Source organism: Coturnix japonica, chromosome 8 (assembly GCF_054131305.1).
Source record: "Coturnix japonica strain WE chromosome 8, WE-NBRP24, whole genome shotgun sequence".
In the NCBI taxonomy this organism is placed as follows: domain Eukaryota; kingdom Metazoa; phylum Chordata; class Aves; order Galliformes; family Phasianidae; genus Coturnix; species Coturnix japonica.
Genome location: NC_140670.1, coordinates 21103511 through 21126094, shown reverse-complemented (window position 1 = coordinate 21126094; position 22584 = coordinate 21103511). Strand labels below are relative to the sequence as shown.

The 22584-nt window shown below is 55.8% G+C and overlaps 3 protein-coding genes across 8 annotated transcripts in view; 1 reads left to right on the top strand and 2 right to left on the bottom strand.

Moving 5' to 3' along the window:
* HPSE2 (heparanase 2 (inactive)) overlaps positions 1 to 2597 on the bottom strand; it is an 84805-nt gene extending 82208 nt beyond the window's left edge. The window contains exons 1-3 of one of the 4 annotated variants that reach the window (XM_085554592.1): positions 560 to 663; positions 375 to 425; positions 147 to 251 (exon numbers count right to left, since the gene is read on the bottom strand). In XM_085554592.1, the coding sequence (XP_085410718.1) occupies positions 147 to 183 (37 nt within the window). In that variant the 5' untranslated portion in view covers positions 184 to 251; positions 375 to 425; positions 560 to 663. Of the gene's footprint in view, positions 1 to 146; positions 252 to 374; positions 426 to 559; positions 664 to 945; positions 1052 to 1358; positions 1479 to 2458 lie in introns of those variants that run through there. The other 3 variants (XM_032445574.2, XM_032445573.2, XM_032445572.2) reach the window with 3 other exon arrangements.
* Positions 1540 to 14363, top strand: CNNM1 (cyclin and CBS domain divalent metal cation transport mediator 1). 3 transcript variants are annotated; one of them, XR_014948699.1, is made up of 12 exons: positions 1541 to 3176; positions 10018 to 10161; positions 10477 to 10617; positions 10767 to 10936; positions 11035 to 11134; positions 11238 to 11285; positions 11789 to 11851; positions 12421 to 12584; positions 12673 to 12952; positions 13040 to 13152; positions 13259 to 13386; positions 13701 to 14363. XR_014948699.1 is itself a non-coding variant. In XM_085554586.1 (12 exons), exons 1-11 carry the CDS (start codon positions 1658 to 1660, stop codon positions 13336 to 13338), a joined length of 2826 nt encoding a protein of 941 aa, XP_085410712.1. In that variant the 5' UTR covers positions 1630 to 1657; the 3' UTR covers positions 13339 to 13386; positions 13701 to 14363. The 3 variants fall into 3 exon arrangements, 2 of the variants coding, with proteins under 2 accessions (XP_015722565.2, XP_085410712.1); XM_085554586.1 differs by having other exon boundaries at positions 1630 to 3176; positions 13036 to 13152; XM_015867079.3 differs by lacking the exons at positions 13040 to 13152; positions 13701 to 14363 and having other exon boundaries at positions 1540 to 3176; positions 13195 to 13327.
* A 1655-nt stretch (positions 14364 to 16018) lies between these two features.
* GOT1 (glutamic-oxaloacetic transaminase 1) lies at positions 16019 to 19647 on the bottom strand. Its single transcript, XM_015867099.2, has 9 exons — positions 19507 to 19647; positions 19050 to 19231; positions 18842 to 18965; positions 18564 to 18676; positions 18269 to 18373; positions 17518 to 17668; positions 17217 to 17382; positions 16965 to 17107; positions 16019 to 16679 (listed from the first exon to the last, which is right to left on the bottom strand). The coding sequence occupies exons 1-9, from the start codon at positions 19619 to 19621 to the stop codon at positions 16540 to 16542; spliced, it is 1239 nt and encodes a 412-aa protein (XP_015722585.1). The 5' UTR covers positions 19622 to 19647; the 3' UTR covers positions 16019 to 16539.
* Positions 19648 to 22584: the final 2937 nt, after the last annotated feature.

Below are 22584 nucleotides of genomic sequence, written 5' to 3'. Positions count from 1 at the left end.
CACAGAGAAAAGGGGTTAATTGAGCACCACAGGCTCAGAAATGGAAAAAAGACAGCGCACTGTTTGGAGCTCTGTTGCCCGAGGTCTTGTTCCTTCTGCTTCAGAAGTTATCATATATCCCACTTCTCAGTGCTCATTTCACTTACTTGGGTAACGTATCTTCTCCCACTGGCTGCAGAGCATTAGTGCCAATCACGCTGCGGATATTCCATGAGCAGCCAGCTCTGCACTCACAGCTTCATTCCCACTTTCTGGAGGAAAATAAATAAAGAAATAGATCAAAATCCAGCTTTTCTTCACTCCTTCTGTTTCCCATCATGACCTGGAATTGCTAATGATTCCATCCCCACGGCCATCCCACAGCAGCTCCTCACCCTGTTCTGGAGGACCAGCGCCGAAAGCAAGATGCAACCTCAGTGAGAGCCCTGGAAATTCATATCACACTTTGCCAAAGGCTCAATCAGTTGAGCAGGTGCTAAAGCTCAGTTTGTTTTGTCTTATTTGGAGCTTTGGAAGATATTTCCTATCCTGATTCACTGACCAAGCTCCAGCCACACACCTGCGACTTCTGGAGCGCATCCCCACAGCGAGAGGCCGGCTAGCACGTCATCACTTCTGCAGGTCAGACCCTACTGAAAGCACATCGGGCCACAGCTCTCGCACCAGTTCACTTTTACACGCAGCTCATGTAAGTTAACATCTGGTGAGAGCACAGCTACGGCCTGAGCTAGATGGAGCTCAGCGCAACAGATGGTTGTTGGGGCTGCAGAACCAGGGCAGCTCATCCCAAACTGAGCACTCCTCCTCCTCTGCATATTTATACCCTCTGACCACGTCTTTTTTACAGAGCTATTGTCACCGAGGCTTCCCAATCCCATCTTCACGTTGCTCCCTATGTCACACACAGCGCTGCAGCTCACTGCCCAGTCCCAGAACTCTGCTTACTTCGGTCCATGTCAGTGCACAAGGTGGGATCCTGAAGCAGCTGCTGCTGTGCGTCCAACAAAGCGGGAAGCTGCCCCTCCAATGCACGGGGCGCCTCTGCCAGCGTGCACTGAGCATTGCTGGTAGGCAGCAAGCTAACAAGCTGCGGCTGCTCCTGCTTCTGAGCGCAGGGTGGAAAAGCCACCAAAGCCCGCAGCAGCAGCACGGACAGAGGTTGCCACCTGGTGGCTCCTCCCGCACGCCGCGGCCTCAGCACAAACCGGGATCAGCGGCCGAGGAGCGCGGAGGACAAGGAGACTGCGGGCAGGAACGTGCTGCGGTACCTGCCTGACGGATGGAGCGAGCACACAGCCACTGAAATGCCGGAGAACCCATCAACTTAGAGAGAAAAGTAAAGTAAAATAAATACATACAGAAATACGAATAAATCTTCGCTACAGGGCGCTTCGTTCCTTAGCCAGGGGATGCAGACGGATGGAAGCGGGGGCGGACGTTCCCGTGGCACCCCACAGCCGAACCCCGCACCCCACGCGTGTCCCCCCGGCAGCGCTGCCCCCCGCCCCTCCCGCAGGCCGGCTCCGACCGCACGTGGCGCGGCGGCTGCCCGCCCCCCGACCCACGTGTGCCGCCGCTCCGCTCCGTTCCGCTCTCCGCCGCGCCGCGCCGGCTCCCCGCTGCAGTCCCGGTGCGGTGCGGGCGCTGCGGTGCCGGTATGGCGGCGGCGGGTCCGGGACGCGGCGGCGGCGGCGGCGGCTGGGGCCGGAGCCGGGGCGCGGTGCTGCTGCTCTTCTTCTCGCTGTCCCCGCGGCCGCCGGCCGGGGCCGCCTGGCTGCTGGGGCTGCGGCCCGAGGACACGGCGCCGGGCCGGGTGTCCCTGGAGGGCGGCGCGGTGCAGGCGGCCGAGGGCAGCCGCTTCCTGCTGCGCCTCTACTTCCAGCCGCAGCCCGAGGGCAACGGCAGCCGCGGGCCGGCGGGCGAGAGGGAGCCGCGCTTGGTCTTCATCGAGGAAGCGGCGGCGGCGGCGGCGAGCGGGGGGAAGGCGGCGCGGGGCCCGGCGGAGCGGTGCCGGGAGCGCAGCGCCTGGGCCTCGGACGTGGAGGTGGTGGGGCCGCTGCGCTCGGGCGGCGCTGCGGGCTCGGCGCTGGCCGAGGTGCGGGTGCGGGAGCCGCGCAAGGGCGAAGCGGCGGCGGCGCCGGGCGGGCGGCTCTTCTCGCTGTGCGCGTGGGACGGGCGGACGTGGGCGCACCACGGCGCGGCGGGCGGCTTCCTGCTGCGGGTGCGGCCGGCCTCCCCCGCGCTGGGCGCCTGGCTGCTGCCGCTGCCCGAGGCGGGCTGGCTGCGGGCGCTGGGCGCGATGCTGCTGCTGGGGCTGTCGGCGCTGTTCAGCGGGCTGCGGCTCTCGCTGCTCTCGCTGGACCCGCTGGAGCTCCGCGTCCTGCGCAACAGCGGCTCGGCCGCCGAGCGGGAGCAGGCGCGGCGGGTGCAGGCGGTGCGCGGCGGCGGGGGCACCTACCTGCTGTGCACGCTGCTGCTGGGCCAGGCGGGGGCCAACGCGGCGCTGGCCGGCTGGCTGTGCGCGTCTCTGCCCGGCGGAGGGCCGGCGGCCGGCGGAGGGCCGCGCGGAGCGCCGTGGCTGCCGGTGCTGCTGTGCGCCGCCGCCGTGTTCCTGGGCGGCGAGGTGCTGCCCTACTCGGTGTGCTCGCGGCACGGGCTGGCCATCGCGTCGCGCACGCTGTGCCTCACGCGGCTGCTGATGCTGGCCGCCTTCCCGCTGTGCTACCCGCTCAGCCGGCTGCTGGACTGGGCGCTCCGGCAGGAGCTCAGCGTCTTCTCCACGCGTGAGCGGCTGCTGGAGACGCTGCGTGCCGCCGGGCCCCACGGCGACCTGGTACGGGAGGAGCTGGCCATGGTGCAGGGAGCGCTGGAGCTGCGCACCAAGGTGGTGGAGGACGTGCTGACGCCGCTGGCTGACTGCTTCATGCTGCGTGCCGATGCCGTGCTGGATTTTGCCACCGTCTCCGAGATCCTTCGCTCTGGCTACACACGCATCCCTGTCTATGAGGGCGACCGGCGCGACAACATCGTCGACCTGCTCTTTGTCAAGGACCTGGCCTTTGTTGACCCCGATGACTGCACCCCGCTGCAGACCGTCACCCGCTTCTACCGCCGCCCGCTGCACTGTGTCTTCAATGACACGCGCCTCGACACGCTGCTCGAGGAGTTCAAGAAGGGTGAGGCTGCGGGGCTGCCACCCCTGGGCTCCCCCTGTGTCCCCTACAGTCCCTGCTCTGCCCACCCAGTTTCACCTCCCAACAGGACCCGGCAGGTACCAAGGGTATGGGGGGAGTCGGGCCCTGCATGCGCTTGGGGTCCACTGGTAAGACTGCTCCAGGGAGACTGAGGCCTGCAGTGTGGCCGTGTCTATGGTGCTATTGAGGTCATGAGAGCCTTTGGCACTGGAGGCTGCTGTGCTCTAGGTGAGGCATCCCACAGGGTCTCAGGGTGGTGGCACAGGGGAACGTGAGGCAGAAGACATCTCAGTACTCAGTTCTGGTGTTTTCAGCTTAGCAGGGAGAAGTGGATCTAGAGAGTGGTTCTGAGCATGTGGTTTAAAGGAAGGAAAACAGCTTAAACCCCTAGAAAGAGCTCTGCTTTCTATACAGCTGTGGCAGTATTCGTAATGCAGCTGCCAGCAGCCCCAGCAAGGCTGTGCTGTGTTTCATTAACTCTACCTTGAGAATACACACAGCATGTGGTTTTTGTCCCGCTGGGAACCGTGAGTGTTTTGCTGTGTGTTGCTCAGTACGTCACACTGCCATGAGTGAGCCTGTAAGAAATGGCTGCAGCAGTGCCATCCTGCGTTATGTAACACAGCTCCCAGCTGCCCACAAGCAGAGATGATCATGTGAGAAGGGCCAATCTGCTCCACCCCCAGCAGAGAAAGCCTCTCTGAGTCATCCCCGGCTGGTTCTCAGAGCTGGGGGGCAGTGGCAGATCAGTTTTGTGCATACCAGGAGGGCACATGGGGACATGCAGGTCATCCTTGCATGCCCACAACCTCCAGGGGACACAAGATGAGGAGCTCTGCACAGCACCAAGCACCGTATGCCTTGAAGTTTGTTCTGCACATTCGTTTCCTGCATGTATGTTACAAAGTTCACTTGAGATCTCACCACCTCTGCCTTGCCCAGTGTCAGCTGTTCCCTGGGATGTCAGGGGAGCAGCACAGTCTCCCCCCATCAACCTCCCTGCACTTTATCTGATTTATTTTGATGCATTCAGCTACTTCTTTTTCCAGATTGGTCGACAGCCTGGTACCCTATGGATCAATAGACCCATAGGAATGGTCCTGTGATTGCCCTGCCCTTTCCTTGCCCTGTTCCTTGAAGGTGTTTTCTGTGTGTCATTCCCTCAAGTGACAAGTGCACTCACACACCTTGCCACCAGCTCTCACCATCCTTGTCCCCATCTCCAGTGAAGGCTCCTTACTTTCTGCTGCTGTGCTCCTTTAAACTACTGGCATTTTGCTTCAGGCTCTTCCTCCCCCACATCTGTTTGCCATCATGGTCTTCTGGAGCATTTTGCTGCAGCTCCTTTGTAGAGCTGTCCCTCAATCTTCTCTCTACTCCTCCCTCATCTCTCCTTGTGTTTTCTAACCACGTGGCAGAGAACTCCTGCTTTTGGTCTTACAACCTAACCCAGCTCGGTCTGTAGTAGTTCCAGCTCTTCCCCCCAACCATGTTCTTAACCCGTGGTGTTGCCAGTCTCTTCTAACGCATCTTTCCCCTATTTCCAGCCCTTCATTCACCCCCAGTACCTCATGTCTATAGATGGTTGCCCCCAGCCCAGACTTGAGCCCCTCCTTACCCTTTTTCTCTCAGTTTTGAAGGCTCCAGCTCCTGCGCTGCCATACGTGTTGGATCCCAGCTGCCTCCAGCCCAGTTCACTCAACTACCTAATTTCTAAAATAAAGATTTCTTATTTGGTATTAAGAAACTTCATCACTGTCTCATTTTCTGTGTCAATTTGAGTTATGGCAAAGTATCTTGTTGGATCCAATCAAGGTTGCTTTCCACTTCCAGGTCTTCTGTGACACCTCTGCTAATTAGAGAGGGGCTGATTGTCTCAGTGAGCTGCTAATGAGGGCATTCAGCACTTCACACATCCCAGGTGCCTGCAGGACAGCAACTGCTCCTGCTGATAGGATCCAGCCTCTTTCCAGGGAATTAAGGTCTCCACTAATGACAAGTGCTTCCATCCCCATCAAACTTCCACAGTGACCTCTCCTTCCTAACTTTCTTTTCCTTCTCCCATGATTAACAGTTATTCTGTCCCTGGTTTCTCTCGATTACTGCCATGCTTATACAAAATACCCACCAGGTTTTCTGCCTTCCCTTCCTGGATAGCAATATTTACTTCCAGATCTGTGTTTCAGCAGTGATTAATGTTCTGCCACATTCCCGACACCTATAATGTCGGGTTTTGCATAATGCAAAAGCATCACTCAGTTTTCCTGCCTGAACTCCTTGCCATAGTACACAAACATTCGTTCCTACTGAAAATGTCAGCATATGATTAAACTCCGTGCTTTGCGACTCTCTCTCACACCTCCCTCAGCTCTGTCCCTTTTCTCTCCCCTCTGGCTTGCTGCTCTCACGCTGCATTATCCCTGTTTACCTGACACATTCCTTCTCCCTCACTGTGCAATCCTACCTACGCAGACCATCAGCAGCAGGTTGCCGCACCGAGTTTAGCAAAGCAAAGCAATATAGAGGGGCAGATTAAGGTCCCACTAAGAGTACAGAGCCAGGAGGAGAGCTGTGTGCATACAGGCAGCATGCAATGCTGTGGTCAGTACAGCCTGCTCCCCCCCCATCCCCAGCAGGTAGCCACAGCAGTGCCAGCAGCCCTGAAGCCATGGGGAGCCCTTCCTTCAACTGCACCTCCCTGCTCTGTAGGCAGCTTTGGGGAAGTCACAGTCTCTCCCTATTAAAAGTCATTTATGGATTTTGCTGGCACATTTCCTGGGGGGAGTTCTAATGTGCAGAAGTGGCACCTTTCAGCAGGTCACCTTCCTCTGGCATAGGAGCAGTGGAAATTTGCTCATGCCATCATCTCTCTATAGGCCGGAGGCTGAGGTGCAACTCCAATTATTCTCTGATGGTTTGTTGCCTTTTAAAAGCTGCTAAAAGTAAATCCTCCAGCAGTGAGCTTCCTGCTGAACAACGAACAGTTCTACCCCGGGGTCTGTCTTTGCTTTTATAAATACACCACAGCCTCTATTAGATGTCTGCGAATCGAACAGAGCTGGGAAAGATTGTTACATGTGCTGGGATCTGTGCTATTTCAGCTGCTTTTCTTGCAGCCCTCCTCCTGAACCCACAGTTATAAGGCATCCTGCTGGGACAGTGCCCATATTCCAGCTGTGTGAGCACAGAGCCTACAGGAACCCTCCCATCCACGGGCTCTGAGCTGCCTGTGGGCGAAGTGCTGCTACACAAAAGCTGCTGTCAGTGAATCATGCTGCAGCTCCGCCTGCAACGCTCATTTCTCCCCAGATTGCTGTTCTGAGCCTCACACTGTGTGAGTGCTGTGCTGCTCGCTGCTCCAACACTGAGCCACCCAGCTGCCACCTCCCTCCTGGCCTCATGGGAAGGAATAAAGTGGCCCACAACAAGGGCACCTCCAAAAAACATTCTGCATTGCCCCTTTGGAAATATTTAGGTTATGAATTTACCATTTGCAGGCAGCAGCATACCCAGCAGGCCAATGTACAGATGATGGAAGATGAGATTGTGTCTGCTCTGATCTCCCTCTTGCCTTCTCATCTGTTTTGCCAACCGTAATACATCAGCTGCTCCAAAAAGCTCATGCTCCCATCTTTCCCCAAGTTCTTCCTAGGATTAGGGTAAGCACCAGAGCAAAGTACAAGAGGCTTTTGTGCTCCAGTAGAGACAGAAGGATGTAGATGGAGTCCCCATCCCCAAGGAAGACCTGGGCTAGGTAAGGTTTTGTGGTTTTCTCCTTTTCACTGCCCTGATTCCTCACAGATCCAGTTGCCCACACATCACCCTGGTGCACAAAAGTAAATTACCTGCTCAGTGCTGTTCTCATGGAACAAGAGAAAACGCTAAGGCATCTTCAGCATTCCTCTGGCAGAGCACCTACATAGAAAACAATAAGGAAGGATCCTGGGCTATATTTGCAGCCAACAGCACTTTCTCTCCCGCAAGCAAAGGCATTTCCACGTGCTCAGACCATGTTCCCCCATCAGGCAGGACACTTTGGAGTGAATCTATTACCAGCAGAAATCAAGGCCCCTAAAACTGGGCACAAAGCTTCGGATTTCTGCTCAGGTATTGTCTCCTTCCATAAGTTTTAGCTGTGTAATTCGGCATTTTTAGGGCATGAAATTCTTAGCAAAGCTGTTGACTGAAAAGAGCAGATTTTGCGTAGCTCATAAAGAATTCACTACAGTCGTGTCCATGCTGAGCAGGCACCCAGTCACCTATGGGCTTCCTGTACAGAGCAGCCCTTTGCACACATGAAGTTAGTTGCCCATTTTCCCCAGCAGGTGCCAAACCAGGGCTTTGATTCTCAAGTGTTTCACTGTGGCATCAGTGATACCTTCATAAAATCCACCCATGACAGCTGTGGTGGAGCTGTTAGCCCTCATAACTCATACACTGGAGCATTCAAGCAGTGGTTACAATAGCACAGCTTTTGGAATCAGCTTTGCAGCTCCTAAAGCTGTTTTAGATTAAGCTTCTTGTTTTGTTTGAGTGATTTATCTCTCCTGATTGCACTCCCACTGAAGCAGACCTGCAGGATGATGCTGGAGAAGAGCTGCCACCCCCAGCACTGTCCCTATATCACCCTGCCTCAGACACAGCTTCCACTTTGCCCATCTCCAGCCCTCATACCTGCTCCCAGACCCACCAGCCATCCTCTGGGTGAGCACAGCAGCTCCCACATGTAACTGCACACGCAAGCCACAGGCAGGGCACCTCGCTGCCAAATTTTAGGGTCTGCTCCAAGAGCAGCACTTTGAAAACGAGATCATCTCCCTCAGGTGGCAAACCAGATCCAAAGGAAAAGCTGGGTGCAGCTGTGGGGGAGTGATGGCTGAGCCCAGTGCACTGCTGGGTACCTGCTGTGCTGCTCACCTGCATGTCAGTCTGCAGAGCTAAACCTGGGGGTTTATAGCATAGCTCGAAGTGTTTATTTTCTGTGAAACTCCTGAGTGGTCTGACAGTGCTGCTGGCTCTGCCCCAGTGTGGTCAGGCCCTCCCAGCCTAATGGTGCTGGGTTCTCTCTAAGCGATCTGATTAGCTGCCGTGTAAGCGTGGGGCTGGAGTCCTGTTTCTGTGTAGAGTAAATTACAGTGTCGGTGGAGGTGTTTGGCCAAAAGAAGAATGGCCTCCATTACTCTCTGACTGCCTCTAAGTAGCACCTAAGCTTTTTGTAAGGGCCTGGTGGTTTTGGGTTGCATGTAAATGTCATTAACAATGAGCTCTGGGCCAAAAGAAATAACTTCTCTCTCCTCTGCTCTCACCAGAGGGCTCGTAGGAGAGCAGATGGCCCCAGCGCTTGGAAGTGGGGTTTGGCAAAGGAACTGCTTTCAAAAGTTGGACTTTGCTGAGATGAAACGTAGCTGTTGCTGCTGTGCTGCAGCCAACTCGGCTTCTTTTTGCTTTGCAAGTCACAAGCCGCATTGCTTTACTACCCACAGAACACACAGTGTGCATGAACCACTGTGCACAATGGGGGAAATAACCTGGCCCAAGGAACAGACTGAAAGTTCGGCACCTCCAGGCTATTGATTTGGGTTTCTAAAGTGCATCTCCAGCTTTCTGGGAAGAACAACATTGCTACTTGCTGCGATGCGATGTTCTCGTTTCTAATTCTGTAGGCGTGGGAGGCGGCGAGCTGCTCTCTGAAATCTTGCAATAAAAGCTTGGTATGAGGAGGAGGGAATTTATCCAGTGGAAAATGCCCAAGCTTTAATGTGAGCAATGTATAACACTGATCTCTGTCTGAAAAACATCATTTGCTTGTCCCAGATCCAGGGCAGGGTTATTGGAAGGTCGCCTGTTCCCCACGAGGACAGCTCCAGGCTGCCCATCCCTGTCCCACCACTGCTGCTGGTTTTGGGGGAAAAAAGGGTGTTTTCAGCTTCCCTCAGGATCCTGCAGTGCCTGTGGTAAGGTTAGGATCTGCAAGCTGCAGGCACAGGGTGCTGCAAGGGGAGACCACAGGGAGATGGAGAACAAGCAGGAAGGAAGCTGGTGGATGTGGTGCTGGTGAAGGATGTTTTTAGAGTTTCCATCAAAACAAGAGGTTCAGAACCCATTCAGGAGCTGCAAGAAGTCAGCAGAGCAGTGCTGTTGGTGGGTCAGAGCTGGAAACCCAAAGGTTGTACAGGAGGGCTTGGAGGCTGGGTTCTAGGCGAGCTGCTGAGGAGCAGATATCAGAACAGACAGTAAAGGAGAAGCTGAGCAAGTCAAAACAGCTTACAGAGAGCTGGACATGTGAACACTGGTAGTGATGCTCAAAGAGTGCCAAATGAAGGAAAGCTGAGAGTGTGTCAGTACGGCCACCAGCTCCCTGGGGGTGACACTGTGATTAGGAACCACAGGGACTGCTCTGCAGGGGTCACCATCACTTCAGCTGAAGGAAAGTTCTGGTCCCAACCTATGAAAGGTAATGTGGTGCCATCAAGGCAGGGTTTGGAGATGTTCTGGTGCAAGCTGATGGCTTGCCAAGTGTTCAGGGTCCAAGCCAAGACTGTTCACTCAAGAGTTCTTCAAGAGATAAGCTGAAAGCTGCAAACAAACTTTCTGCATTAAAACAGACTAATGCATTTCTGCATTAAAATCAGATGCCTCATGCCAGTGAGGCCATGGACATGCAGGGTGTGGCTGGTGCAGGGAGCAGCTGGTTCAGGCAATGGAACTGCTCTGACCTTTGGTTGTGGCCTTGTCCCTGTCCCACCAGCCCTGTCCCACTGACCCACAGTGCTGGGATGCCTCTGTTTGGGTGGAGATCTCACTGTCTGCTCTCCCTCCACAGGGAAGTCCCACCTGGCCATCGTGCAGCGGGTGAACAATGAAGGGGAAGGAGACCCGTTCTACGAGGTGATGGGCATTGTCACCCTGGAGGATGTCATTGAGGAGATCATCAAATCCGAGATCCTGGATGAGACGGATCTGTACAGTTAGTGTCCTGGAGCAGCTACTGCGGTTGCAGGAGCCAGGGTGGGAGCCCACAGACAGGCAGAGGTGTGGGTAGGAAAGGGACAAAGCAAACTGCCGTCCTTCCCCAGACAAGGATGATAGAGAGACATTGGTCCAATGTTAAGGAACCCTTAGTGCTGGAGGCAGACCAGCCCCAGCCTTGTTCTGAAGGCAGCAGCATGCTTTGCCTCCCAGGTGCTGCCCAGCATGGTTTGTCCACCCCTCTGCTGCCCCAGCCCTGCCGCGACATGAGCCAGGTGTGCTTCTGTGGTTAACCTCTGCTCTGTGCCCACAGCCGACAACCGGAAAAAGGAGCGTGTGCCCCACCGGGGCCGTAAGCCTCAGGACTTCTCCATCTTCAGGCTGTCAGACAGTGAGATGAAGGTGAAGATCTCCCCGCAGCTCCTGCTGGCAACGCATCGCTTCATGGCTACAGGTACCTTTAGACTGGGGGAGAAATGGCATATGATGGCCTTGAGTTCGGCTCAGTGTGCAGGGAGATTCAAGTGTTGTGGGGAGGTGGGCTCCCAGCACCCCACATTATCCCCCAGCCCCACTGAGCACCCCCGTCTTGCCTCCCCATAGAGGTGGAGCCCTTCAAGTCCCCGTACCTCTCTGAGAAGATCCTCCTGCGGCTCCTCAAGCACCCCAATGTCATCCAGGAGCTGAAGTATGACCGCAAGAACAAGAAGGCGGCAGAGCATTACCTCTACCAGCGCAACCGCCCCGTCGACTACTTTGTGCTCATCCTGCAGGTGTGGGGCAGAGGGGTGCGGGGTGGCACACGTTGACATGGGTTTACACAGGGTGGCACAGGGTGGCCTTTCTGAGTGGGTTTCCCTCCTCCTTCCAGGGAAAAGTGGAGGTGGAGGTTGGCAAGGAAGGGCTGCGCTTTGAGAACGGGGCATTCACTTACTATGGCGTCCCTGCCATCATGGCTATCGTCTCCTCGGGTAAGGGCTCTGCGGGCCCTCCTGCCCTGCTTACTGTGGGACAAGGGTGAGATGCACACAGCACCCTTCCTGTGCAGCTCATGCATTTTTGTTGTCATTGCAGATAACGATGTGAGGAAAGTGGGCAGCCTGGCGGGATCCTCCTTCCTGTGTAGGTGTTTAGGGGCACCTCTCATGGCACTGCAGGGGCAGTGGGTGTGCTCCCCACTGAGAGCAGCTCCAGCTCTGCTCCAGAGCTCAGTGGAGAAATGACATGCTGATGCGAATGCCAACACTTAGGCATTTAACAGCTGGTTATTCATTAACTCCGGTTATACAGCTGTCTTATCAGATCCTCCCTTATTGGTGTTGGTGGCCAGGGCAGGTGTGCAGCCCGGAGTGGGGCAAAGCAGGCCAGGCAGAGTTCTGCTGGTATCACCCGGACTTTTGCTCCCAATGAGATGAAACCTCTCTGTCAGTACTCAGCACTGCTGCCTGTGCTCAGATGTTTATTTGCATTAGGTTTTCGTCCAGAGATGACACAGAGAAGAGTCACTGGGGGAGGAGCAGGGAGGTTGGGGCCCAGCGTGGTGCATGATTACATCTTCATTTTTCTTTCTGGTATGTGCCCTCCTTACATGTCCCCTCCCTTCCCTCCCACACCTCTCCCTGCAGTGCCTGTCTCAGTGTCCCGTACCTTCGCCTTCAGCAGAGGGGACTCCCTGGCTGGCTCTCCAGGTAATGGCACCCAGCTTTGGGCAGGGGCAGCCCTGCAGGCGCCTCACCTGCCTCTGCCCATAAAGGAGGGATTGGGGAGAAACAGGAGCCATAAATGGATTGAGCTGCTTTTTTTTTTGCTCTTCCCATAAATTTAATTTCCTGCATGTGGTGCTTATGTTTCCTGTCTGCTTGCTGCTGCTGACCGCGGTTAGCCGCAGCTCCACGTGCATGCTGCCCTGCTGAGCTTGCTTTCTGGGAACTGGGTAACGGGAGGACATTTTAGCAGCAAAGTCAGCAATATGTTGATGTCACCTGTGCAAGGAACAAGCTGCCTTTGTTCCCTAATAAATCAGTGACCAGACAAAATCCATCACGCTGTATATCAGAGGCCATCAGTCAATGTGCTGCCCTGCTTGCCTTGTGGGATACACTGCAGCAGGTACATGTGGCCCTGGAAGCACTGCACCCTGTATGGGGTGGCACAGGGAAAGCAGGAGGAGGGTGCTGGATGCAACAAGGATACCTGTCTATGCATGATGTCATCTCCCTTCTTTTCCCTCTCTCTTTGCTTCCCCACCTGTCCCCAGTGAACCGATCCCCCTCGCGGTGCAGTGGGCTCAACCGCTCCGAGTCCCCAAACCGGGAGCACAATGACTATGGGGGCAGCACCACGCAGCTCTACAGCAGCAGCAACAACATCTACATTCCCGACTACTCTGTGCACATCCTTTGTGATGTCCAATTTGTCAAGGTATGGCTGTGTGGGCTGTGCTGCCCCTGCGTCTCTTGGAGCATCCTGCTGCCCACAGAACCGCGTGAGTGTCACTCTTTGTGCCCAGGTGACCCGACAGCAGTACCAGAATGCGCTGGTGGCCAGCCGCATGGACAGCTCGCCCCAGTCCCCTGACGTGGAAGCCTTTGACAGGGACTCAACCAAGGCTTCAACGGCTCGGGGCACCCCGCAGACACCCAAGGAAGATACCACCACTCTCCTGATAGAGAGGAACAGCCGGTCTGAGGGTCAGCGCAGCCCCAGTGACTCTGTGTGTCTGCGCATGGAGGCCATCCCCTTCATCCAGGAGGAGCTGGCTGAGCAGCAGGATGGTGGTGAGCGGCAGGGTGAGTCTGGCTGGGGGCAGAGCTCAGGGGCAGAGAGGGCTCGGGCTGCCCCAGGGCACTGCAGGCAGGCTGGGCTCTTGCAGACAGGGAGTGCTGCGGCCCTGGGCTGGAGGCAGAGTCCCCAGGAAGGGAGGTCGGGAGCGGCTCCTCTCCCAGCAGCTCCGAGGAGACTTTGGGCAAGAGGCTGCTGAGATCACTGAGTGAGTGACTGAGTAAGGTGCTCTGCACCCTTCTGCCCAAAGCATGCAGGGCTTGCTCCAGCCCAAGTACCCCAGACCCAGCAGCAACTTGGTGCTGCTGCTGCAGGTGAGCACAGACAGCAGCAGTCGCCAGAAGGTGAGCAGATGCCAGAAGAGAGCTCCAATCTCACCCCGCTGATCACCTGAGCAGCAGCGTGGCCAGAGCACGGTGCTGGAGGCCCACGTGGACCCCAGGTAGGAACCTGCACTTTGCTCCCCTAAACAAACAGGAGGTTGGTTTTCACATTGCAAAATCAAGTTTTGTGCTGTTCAAACAGCAAAGTCAAATGATAGAGGGTGCAGAAAGACCCACCCTGTGCTTAACAGCAATAGGCAAGGGCAGCCCGGAGCAGGCATACACATAGCAGAGGGCTGCATCAGGGTCCAAGGCTGCAACAACAGCGCCCAGGCACTCATAGGGTGGTGAGGGCAGAGAGAGAGGAGAAAACAAGGTCCCTACTCACACTTTTTACTCTGTCCTCCTGCACTGGGCTGTGCACATCTTCCAGGTCTGCAGCATGGTGGTCTCCTGCCACAAGGCCCGTGTCCAGCAGCAGCAGGTCTGCACTCACTCTGCTCGCCCGCTCGTGCCGCCCCTCCCTGCAGGACTGCAGAGCCCCATCCCCAGGCCAAAGGACACACTGCAGGGACTGAAGCATCTAGTGGCACGGAGCAGCTTGCTGGAGCCTGAGGGCCCCGGCCCAGCTGCTCCCTGGTAGTACCTGGTCTCAAGGAAGAGGTGGAGAAAGGAAAGGGGGAGAAGTGTTCCCTGCGGGCAGCACAGGGAGGGGCAGCCCAAGCCACAACACCCTCAGCATCATTGCGCATCCCCATCCTGTGAGGCCTGGAGCCCCGCCCTGCTGGGCACTGCACACACGTGCTCTCCGCCATAAGGAGACAATGCTATTTGGGGGGTGCCACCCACAGCTCAGGGCCCCAGTACACGTCTGTGCCGTGCCCAGTGCCATGCACAGACGCAGCGCACGCCAACATCGCCGCAGCCCGGTGCGGGAGCACAGCTCACCCCCATGACCGGCTGCTCCGCACCGCATTGACCATCCTCTGCGCGAGGCAGGCTTGTGCCGAGCCTCCGGGTCAGCACCGACCGGTCTGTAGTTTTGTAGAAGCTAAACGCAACAGGGATGTCAACATTAAAAGCAACTTCTCCCTGAGTGATGCCCTGATTGTGTTAATGGGTGCAGGGGCAGCTTCTCCTGTTATGTGTGAGGATGGGCTCTGGGGCAAGGGTTAGACCACAGCAATGCAGACATGGGCTGGGGAGAGAGAACAGGAGTTAATAATACACGTGCTGGGGTACAGTTTGAGATAGTGGAAGAAATCCTGTGGGCCAGCAGTGCTGATAAAACCTCAGCTGGAATTACGGCATCCCTGCCTGGGTTCCGCCCCACTAAGGAAATAAAGCCATTAACAGGAGGCCAAGGGAAAGCAAGGGCTGGGAAACAACCTGCCCAGAGAGGCTGAGGGAAACGAGGTCGCAGAATCGGAACTGGTGGAGGATAAGAAAGGGAAAGAGGAAGCTGGCAAGCACATAAAAAGCTCTTGGAAAAGAGAAAAAGAATAATCTGTTCTCTGTTGCCATGGTGAGATAATAGGTAATGAGCTTATACCATAGGAAAAGAGAAATGTAGGTCACTCGTTAGAAAAATAAGCCTGGTAAGCGTAGCAGAGTGCTAGTACAGGCTCCATGTCTGGAGATCCCTAAGGAGTGTAACCAGATGTCAGAAATAACAGACTCTTTCCCTTGAGATCAGCCCTGGAAGTCATCCTTTAACCATCGTCATCCCATCTGTGGGTGGGCACCGAGGAGAGAAAAGCTCCTGCTTCTCCCATTGCAGAGAAAATGCTGCCTCACTCTCACATTTGTGTGATATGAATAACCATGCTGAGAAAGACAGAGACATAAGAAGATGCATGAATCCCCTTGGCCTGACAAGGGAAGCAGTGGAAGCTTCCTGAAAGCCACAAAGCATCTGCTTCATTCCACAGACTACAGACAAAACCAGAGACTGAATGCACCCTGCAAACACAGCAAAGGAACAAGGCACAGTTTTCCCCTTTACTTTCTAAGGTGCAGCATAAGCAAAATCCCTGAAGGCTATCACTGACTGACCCAAAGAAATGAGGTTGTTCCACTTTCCTCATCAAGACCTTGGCAGGAGTCTGTTGTATCAAGGTGGCAATATCAGCTCCTGACTGCAGAGAGCAGCAGCAGATGGTCCTAGCACTTCTTCAGTGCCAGAAACCCAGGCTGCTGCTGACAGAACCCCACTAAAGCCAAAGAAAGTATGAGTTCACCAGCAGTCTGCAGAATAACAAACAAACAAACCACAGCCCAGGAGCTCAGGGCCAGGGAGAGAGGCCAGACGGCTGGGTAACACATGGACATCCAGCAAGGAAACACAGACAGAACAGGGCAGAAGGTACAGCAGGGGGAGAAACAGGAATGATGGACGTGAAGAACTGGTCGGCCACATGCAGAATCACAGGGGACTCTGAACTACACTACTCCAATAGGACTGTGCTCAATTAGTAGCAACAGTGATAAGAAATGCAACACACTACAAGGGAGAAAGGGAAACAAAACACATGGAGTGAAGCCAAATGGGCAAAGCAAGATGCCAATGTTTTAACGTCAGCTTGGAAGAGATCGACATAGCCTGAAGGCAGCAGGGTGCAGAGGAAAGGAGTCACCTTCACCTTACTGTGCCAAGTAGTAGAGCTCCACAGTGTGTGCCCTTCCACCAGCAGCAAGCTGCCAGCATGGCTGGCAGTGCTCACACAGGGAAGACATTACACAAGGCAGGGATAGCATTCAGAGACGGAGATTTAATTTTCTGTCAGCAACACTAAGCAATCATCACAGTTACAAATGTTTGCTCGCATCAGGCTCGGAAAATGTGTGGAGGAAAGCTAGGAACAGCTTTGCCCCTGCACAAATACTATCAAGTGACAACAGTTGACAATTTGTCTCAGAGAACTATTTGGGCTGTTAACCCATCCCACATTGCACTGGCACCGGACTTAGCCTAGATCAAACAGATCAGTGTAAGGAGTTGATTTGGATGTGCTAAAGATGCAGCTCTAAGTGCCTGAATACCAGGCTGCTGTCAAACAAGAACTAAGGCAGCTCATGCTGCCCCCACCTCTTGGGGCTTATCATATTGCAAGGGGTACTTCACTGAAGGTCAAAATAAGACTATCCCAAATTGAGCTACTGCTCCCATCTTTATTAAACCCCAAGAGGTGTGGACATGGCAAGCCATGAGTAAGACAGGACTACACATTACAGCTTTGGTGAGTTCATGTACGTTTGGTTGTTCGTGTGCTTCACTGGATTTTTGTGACAGCTTCATAGATGGACTTGGCCACATAGTCCAGGTTCTTGGTAGTCAGACCACACATGTTGATGCGCCCACTAGCCATCAGGTAGATGTGTTTTTCCTTGATCATGTACTCCACCTGCTTAGCTGGAGAAGCAATTAAACATCAGGTCAGAGCAGTAATTCCAAAGCTTAGAAAAGCTCAAAGAACCAGGTTAAGCTGGTTGAATCTTCCACAACAAGCAAAATACTTTCAGCACCAGACACTAAAATGCTGATGCTTCAGCCCTGCCTAGCTACAATGGCAGCGATACCAGATCCCCCAAGAAATTCTTGCCTTGATTACTTCAGCCCATTTCACCCTCAGCACCACCTTCTTCATCCAATCCCCACTTCCCCTCCAAAGGCAGCACTAGAACACTTTGTACTTACGGTTCAACCCTGTAAAGCTAAACATGCCAATTTGATCTGTGATGTGACTCCAGGTGCCTGGGGTCCCAAGGGACTCCAGGCGAGACCGAAGCTCTGACCGCATCAGCAAGACCCGATCTGCCATTGTCTTCACATTGTCCTTCCTGCAGTGGCAAGAAGCAGAGAATGAGGGTAGGCACCTACCTGGTTTAGAGCCTAACACTCACAGAGAAAACCTCTCCTTTCCCACTCCACTGGTCCTAATACACCTACCACTCTGCAAAGAGCTGTGGGGAAGTAAGTGTAGTCGCCACAATGCGTGCTCCCTGGGTGGGAGGGTTGGACCAAGTGGTACGCACAATCTTCTCCATCTGGGAAAGCACACGCTGCACATTGTCTTCATCCTTCCCCACCACAGTCAGGTTCCCCACACGTTCATCTGTAGACAAGCCAAGAGAAATGAGTCTCTGGTCCTACACATTGCTGCAAAGCAGGGCTCTGCCCTCCTCCAAGCATGCCAGCCCCATATGTCTGGGTATGATGCCGCTGGGCCAGCTTACTGCCAGACACTCACTGTAGAGCCCAAAGTTCTTGGAAAACGACTGTGCACAGAAGAGCTCAAAGCCCTCGGAGACAAAGTATCGCACAGCCCAGGCATCCTTGTCCAGGCTGCCAGAGGCAAAACCTTGATACGCCGAGTCGAAGAACGGAAACAGGCACCGTCGCTGGAAGGAGGAAAAGTGTTAGAGGGAAATCCCTTTTCCACAACCTTCACTTTAACCCCCACCACTGTCCCCACTGGAGGACAAATGACCACTGAGCTTCTAGATGAATACAAAGGAAACATACCCCAGAAACATTAGACTACTGTCTTTTCACTAGAGATAAAGGAAGACTGAGGTGGTCAAGAAAAGGTCAAATGCAGAAGAAAACTGTAGCAGTTCCCTCCTTCCTATTCTGAAGGAAGCAGTGCACAAGATAAGCACTGTCTTATATCCTAGTATCAAGCACCTGTAAAAAGTAGGTGCCCTCTACTTTTCCAGCACAGAAAACTTGTACTGAGCTTCTCCTACTGAATCTGCAGTTAAGAATTTGAAGGCATGACCATTAATTGGGATGTTTCCATTTTCTGAGCCCCCTGTTCTCACAGGACAGACAATTAGTATCCTGGTAGCCTCTCCCTTCAATACTTGCCCTATGGGACACTTCTCTTTCCTGCCACATCTTGTGACATTCCCTGGAACCTGATCTGGATGCAAGTGCTCCAGCTGGCACAAGAGCTTTCTGTCCATTCCACACTGATATAGCCCGGTCAGAAGCCATACCTTCATAACAGCGGCAATCTGCTTCCACTGGTCTGGAGTAGGGTCTGTGCCTGTTGGGTTGTGTGCACAGGCATGGAGGATGAAAATGGAGAACTCTGGGGCTTTCTGGGGAGAGAGCAGGTCTCTGTCACATGCAGTACCACATTAAAGCACTCAAAGCACAGGTAGAGACTGTGAGCTGCTCTGGGCACCAAAAGGCGATCTTTTCAGCAGGGATGCACTTACAGAGGTCAACCAGCTGCTGAACGTCCAGGACCAAGCTCAGCCCATCCCATCCCATTCCTGTTTTACTCACCTCCATGTCATCCAGCAGCCCCTGGAGGTCCAAGCCCCTGTTGGCAGCATCCCAGTAGCGGTAGGTTCTAATATCTTTAAACCCGGCATCCATAAATACAGAGTTGTGGTTCTCTGAGGAAAGAAATCACAAAACATGAGATGTGAGACCAGCAAAGCACCTCCTCCAATCCTAACAGCTCCCTAAATAACCCCAAAACACAGAGACACAGCCTTCAGCCTGGGAAAGAAGATCTCTCGGTCTCCAGTCCCCTGACCCAGGGAGGAGGCAGCACTCACCCCATGTTGGGGACGAGACGTACACAGGGGTGGCAGTGTTGTTGTTCCCATTGTACCAACGCCGTAGGAACTCGGCACCTATACGCAGAGCACCCGTCCCACCCAAACCCTGGACACTTCCAACCTGGAAAACAGAAAGAAACCACAGGGTCAAACAATGTGCACAGGGCATGGAAACAAGTAGAAAGAGCCAGGACAGCGGACCCACCCTCTTCTGTGCAATGGCCGGGCTGTCATCGCCCAGCGCGATGCGGGAGGCGTTGGCGCGGAACTCCGGCAGGCCGAGGATGGGCAGGTACTCGTGGTTCAGGCTGGTGTTGGCGGCGATCAGCTGCTCCACCTTCCTCACCACCGGCAGCACCCAGGGCTGCCCTTCATCCGTGCGGTACGCTGCGGGCCGACAGGGACACACACGGGTCACACACACGGGTCACACACACGGGTCACACACACGGGTCACACACACGGGTCACACACACGGGTCACACACACATATACAGGTCACGACCTTCCCCAGCCCGCACGTGTGCGCCCTGCCGGGTCACGCCGTCCCCACCCGGATGTGGCGGCGGGCCCGTTCCATGGGGCGAGGCCTCGCTACGGCCACCGGCCCGGCCTCGCTGCCGGGACAGGCCCCGCCGCAACAAGGGAGGCCTCGGACTCACCGCCCACACCCAGGTTGACCTTCCGCGAGTCGCCGTCCTCCCGGAAGTCCGCCGTCAGCTTGAACACGGCCACGGGGGGAGCGCGGGGCACCGGGGCGAAGATGGACGCGGCCATGGCGGAGCCGGTACCGCACGGTGCGCAGCAACCACCGCGCAGCTCCTGGAGGAGACCCTCACCTTCAGCGGGGGGGCGGGGCTGCGGGGCAGCTCCACCAATCGGCGAGGAGCCGGGACAGACACCGCCCATATTTCAGCCAATCGGCGGCGGCCGAGCAGTCGGGCGGCGGTGGCGCCGATTGGTTGTCGGTGCCGCGGATCCACCCACTCCCGGGTGGCGGCGGCGGGATCGTTACCTGCCAGCGGGAACGGCCGGAGCAAGGGATGCGGGGCGGTACCGGGACACGGGGCGGTACCGGAGCAGTGTGCGGTACCGGAGCACAGCGCGGCCCCGCTCCGCCCTCCCCGTGACCCGTCCCGTCGCCGCCTGCCGGCCGGCAGCAGCCTCGCTCCGCCGCCGGGCAACGGTTGCTACCGGCGGAGATTCGCGTTCTCTCTCGCCCCGGTTACGGTGCGTTCGGTACCGGGAGCCGCCCCGCCGCCGGCAGCGGGCAGCGAATCGCTCCGCATGGGGCTCATGGCACGGGATGCTCCGCGCTGCGGGTCCGCCGCTGTGCCGGGCGGGGACGGCAGAGGGCAGAGCCGCCCCGCGCATCACGGGGCTCCGCCGCTCAACGGGAGCTCGGCGCGGCCCCGTCGGATCCCGGTGCGAAACCTGCGGCGCCTGGGAAAGTCTTCAAGGCGAACAGGAAGGGCGGCGGCAACCGCAGCCGAGCTGGGGCGGCTCGAAGGTGCGCGACGCTCCCCGTGATACGGAACGGAACGGAAGGGGACTCGCCGTTCATCGAGTGTATTGGCAGAGTGGGGTCACAGCGCCATAGTGATGAACTGCAAACGTTGTCAGGTGTTGTGAGGGCACCTGGAAACCCTAATTGCAACCCCAACCTTATTCCTGACCCTAATCTTGACCCTAATCTTATTCATATTCTCAGCCCTTACCCTATAACCCGATAAGGGGCACTTGGGCTTCTTAAGGGCTACAGATGCTGCTAAATGCACTGATGAGTAAAGATGTGGTGATGGGGAGGGAAGCAACTGCTGAAAATGGGCACTGGGGGGTAAACGGAGCTGCCCGCTATGGGATGAGTCGTGCTCAGGAGGAACTGAGCCCTGCACTGCTGGAGGGTCTAAGCAGGGCTGCTGAGAGCTGCCTATTTCTGGAGCACACAGAAGCACAGGGGAGCTCTGAGACTGGCGGCCTTGTGCTCCTCTTACTGGTTCCTGACCCAGGCACTGGGACGTCTGGGGACAGGGCTGAGCCCTTTTGCAGTGCAGGGAGGTCAGGAAGGCACGCTGCCTTCCAGCTGCCAAGCTGGCTGTGCCAAGCGACTGTGCAGGACACTCACAGGCAAATAAATGAAAACATAGTTTTCCCCAGATGAGCTCAGTCTGTTTCCCATCCCCAGGGGCTGCGGGCAGCACAGCAATGTGGGTGTGGGGCCAGCAGGAGCGACCCCCGGAGCAGTGTGGGGTTCCTTTGGGTGCAGCTGCAGGAAGGAGACAGGCGCGGGGCAGCAGGCGGCTATGCCTCACCGCATCCCCACAGCCCCGCGCTTTCATCTCCGCAGCCCACACAAAGGGTGCCACCGAGATGCATGAAAAAACAAGAGCAATATGGGAGTGGGCCCCGGGGCAGCCGCCCTTCATCTTCTCTGCTCGGAGTGACATCCCGCAATGACCTGCCACTCACCGGGCAGGCTGCACCCCGTGCCCGCAGCCCGCGGGCACACACCGCTTGTAGGCGCTTCTCCTGCGCTCAGCCCCTGGATGGGGGCGCAGCTCCTGAACCCATCAACACGGGGAGCCCCGGGAATCGCTGTCCTCCCGCAGCCCGGTGCCGTGCCCAAGATACCCGGAGCACCGCGGCCGTTCCCAGCCTCCATCCCTTCGCATCCAGCTGTTTTCTCAGCGCAGGATCCAGACAGAGAGGGGGGTAAAATGTTTTCATTCCAAGCTCCCGGGGTCAGGTCATGGTTTGTCTAAATGGCTTTTGTTGCTGTAATTATCAGATTAGCTGATCTCTGGCAGTGCGTTTAGGGGCAGCTACATTAACTACGATCCTGAGCCCCCCCCACCCCCTGCCCAGTGGGGGCAGTGGCTGCGCAAAGCCACGTTGCGGGACTGTGATGGCATAAGAACTGTGTGGATGGTCTGCTTTTGCCTATCACATAGAAGCAGCGTCTTTTGGGAAGAGCCCAACCTGCAACACCATGGAGCCCCATCCCAGGCACCTGCTCAGCTACTGACATGGGAGAGGGTACTGAAGTGTCCCCCATCATGTGATTCATGTGGGTTCTGGGGTGCTCTGGGATGAGGCAGCAGAGCAAATGCATGTCCATGGGAGGGGCATCCTCCAAGCAGTAGGGAGGCATGGGAACAGGAACACAAGATAGCGGGGGAAATGGAGAGCGTGCCGAGGAGATGAGAGCAGGGCAAAGGGCAGATAAAGTGGGACTGGGAGTTTCTAGCCAGACCATCCCCGTGTCCATCTGTCAGCACCTCCAAGTGTCGATGGCACCGGGCCCTAGTGGCAGCCAGGACTGCTGGCCCCACTGTGGGGCACTGCTGGGGGCTTTCAGGGTTCCCAGCCCATGGCTATATTGCTTTCCTGCTGCCCAGCCTCAAGGGAAGAGGCCTGGAGGGTTTCTCCCACTCAAAACCCGCTTGTCCCTCTGAAGCACAAGTGAGCACTCCCTTCCTCCCACCTCCTGCCTCATCCTCCAATTCCCAAAACACCATGTTCCTTCAGGAAGTGCTGACTTCAGCAAAATATAAATATTATTAATAAAAAATAGTGGAAGATATAGTACAGCCATTTTTTTCTTAATTCCCACCATGAAAGAGCTTGGTTAGCTCCAAAACTATCTTCCCTGCTCTGGAAGCTGGGGTCTAACCCCAGGCAGCAAGGACACATCCACCACTTGCCTAGACTCAAGCTCTCCCAATGCTGGGCATCACCAG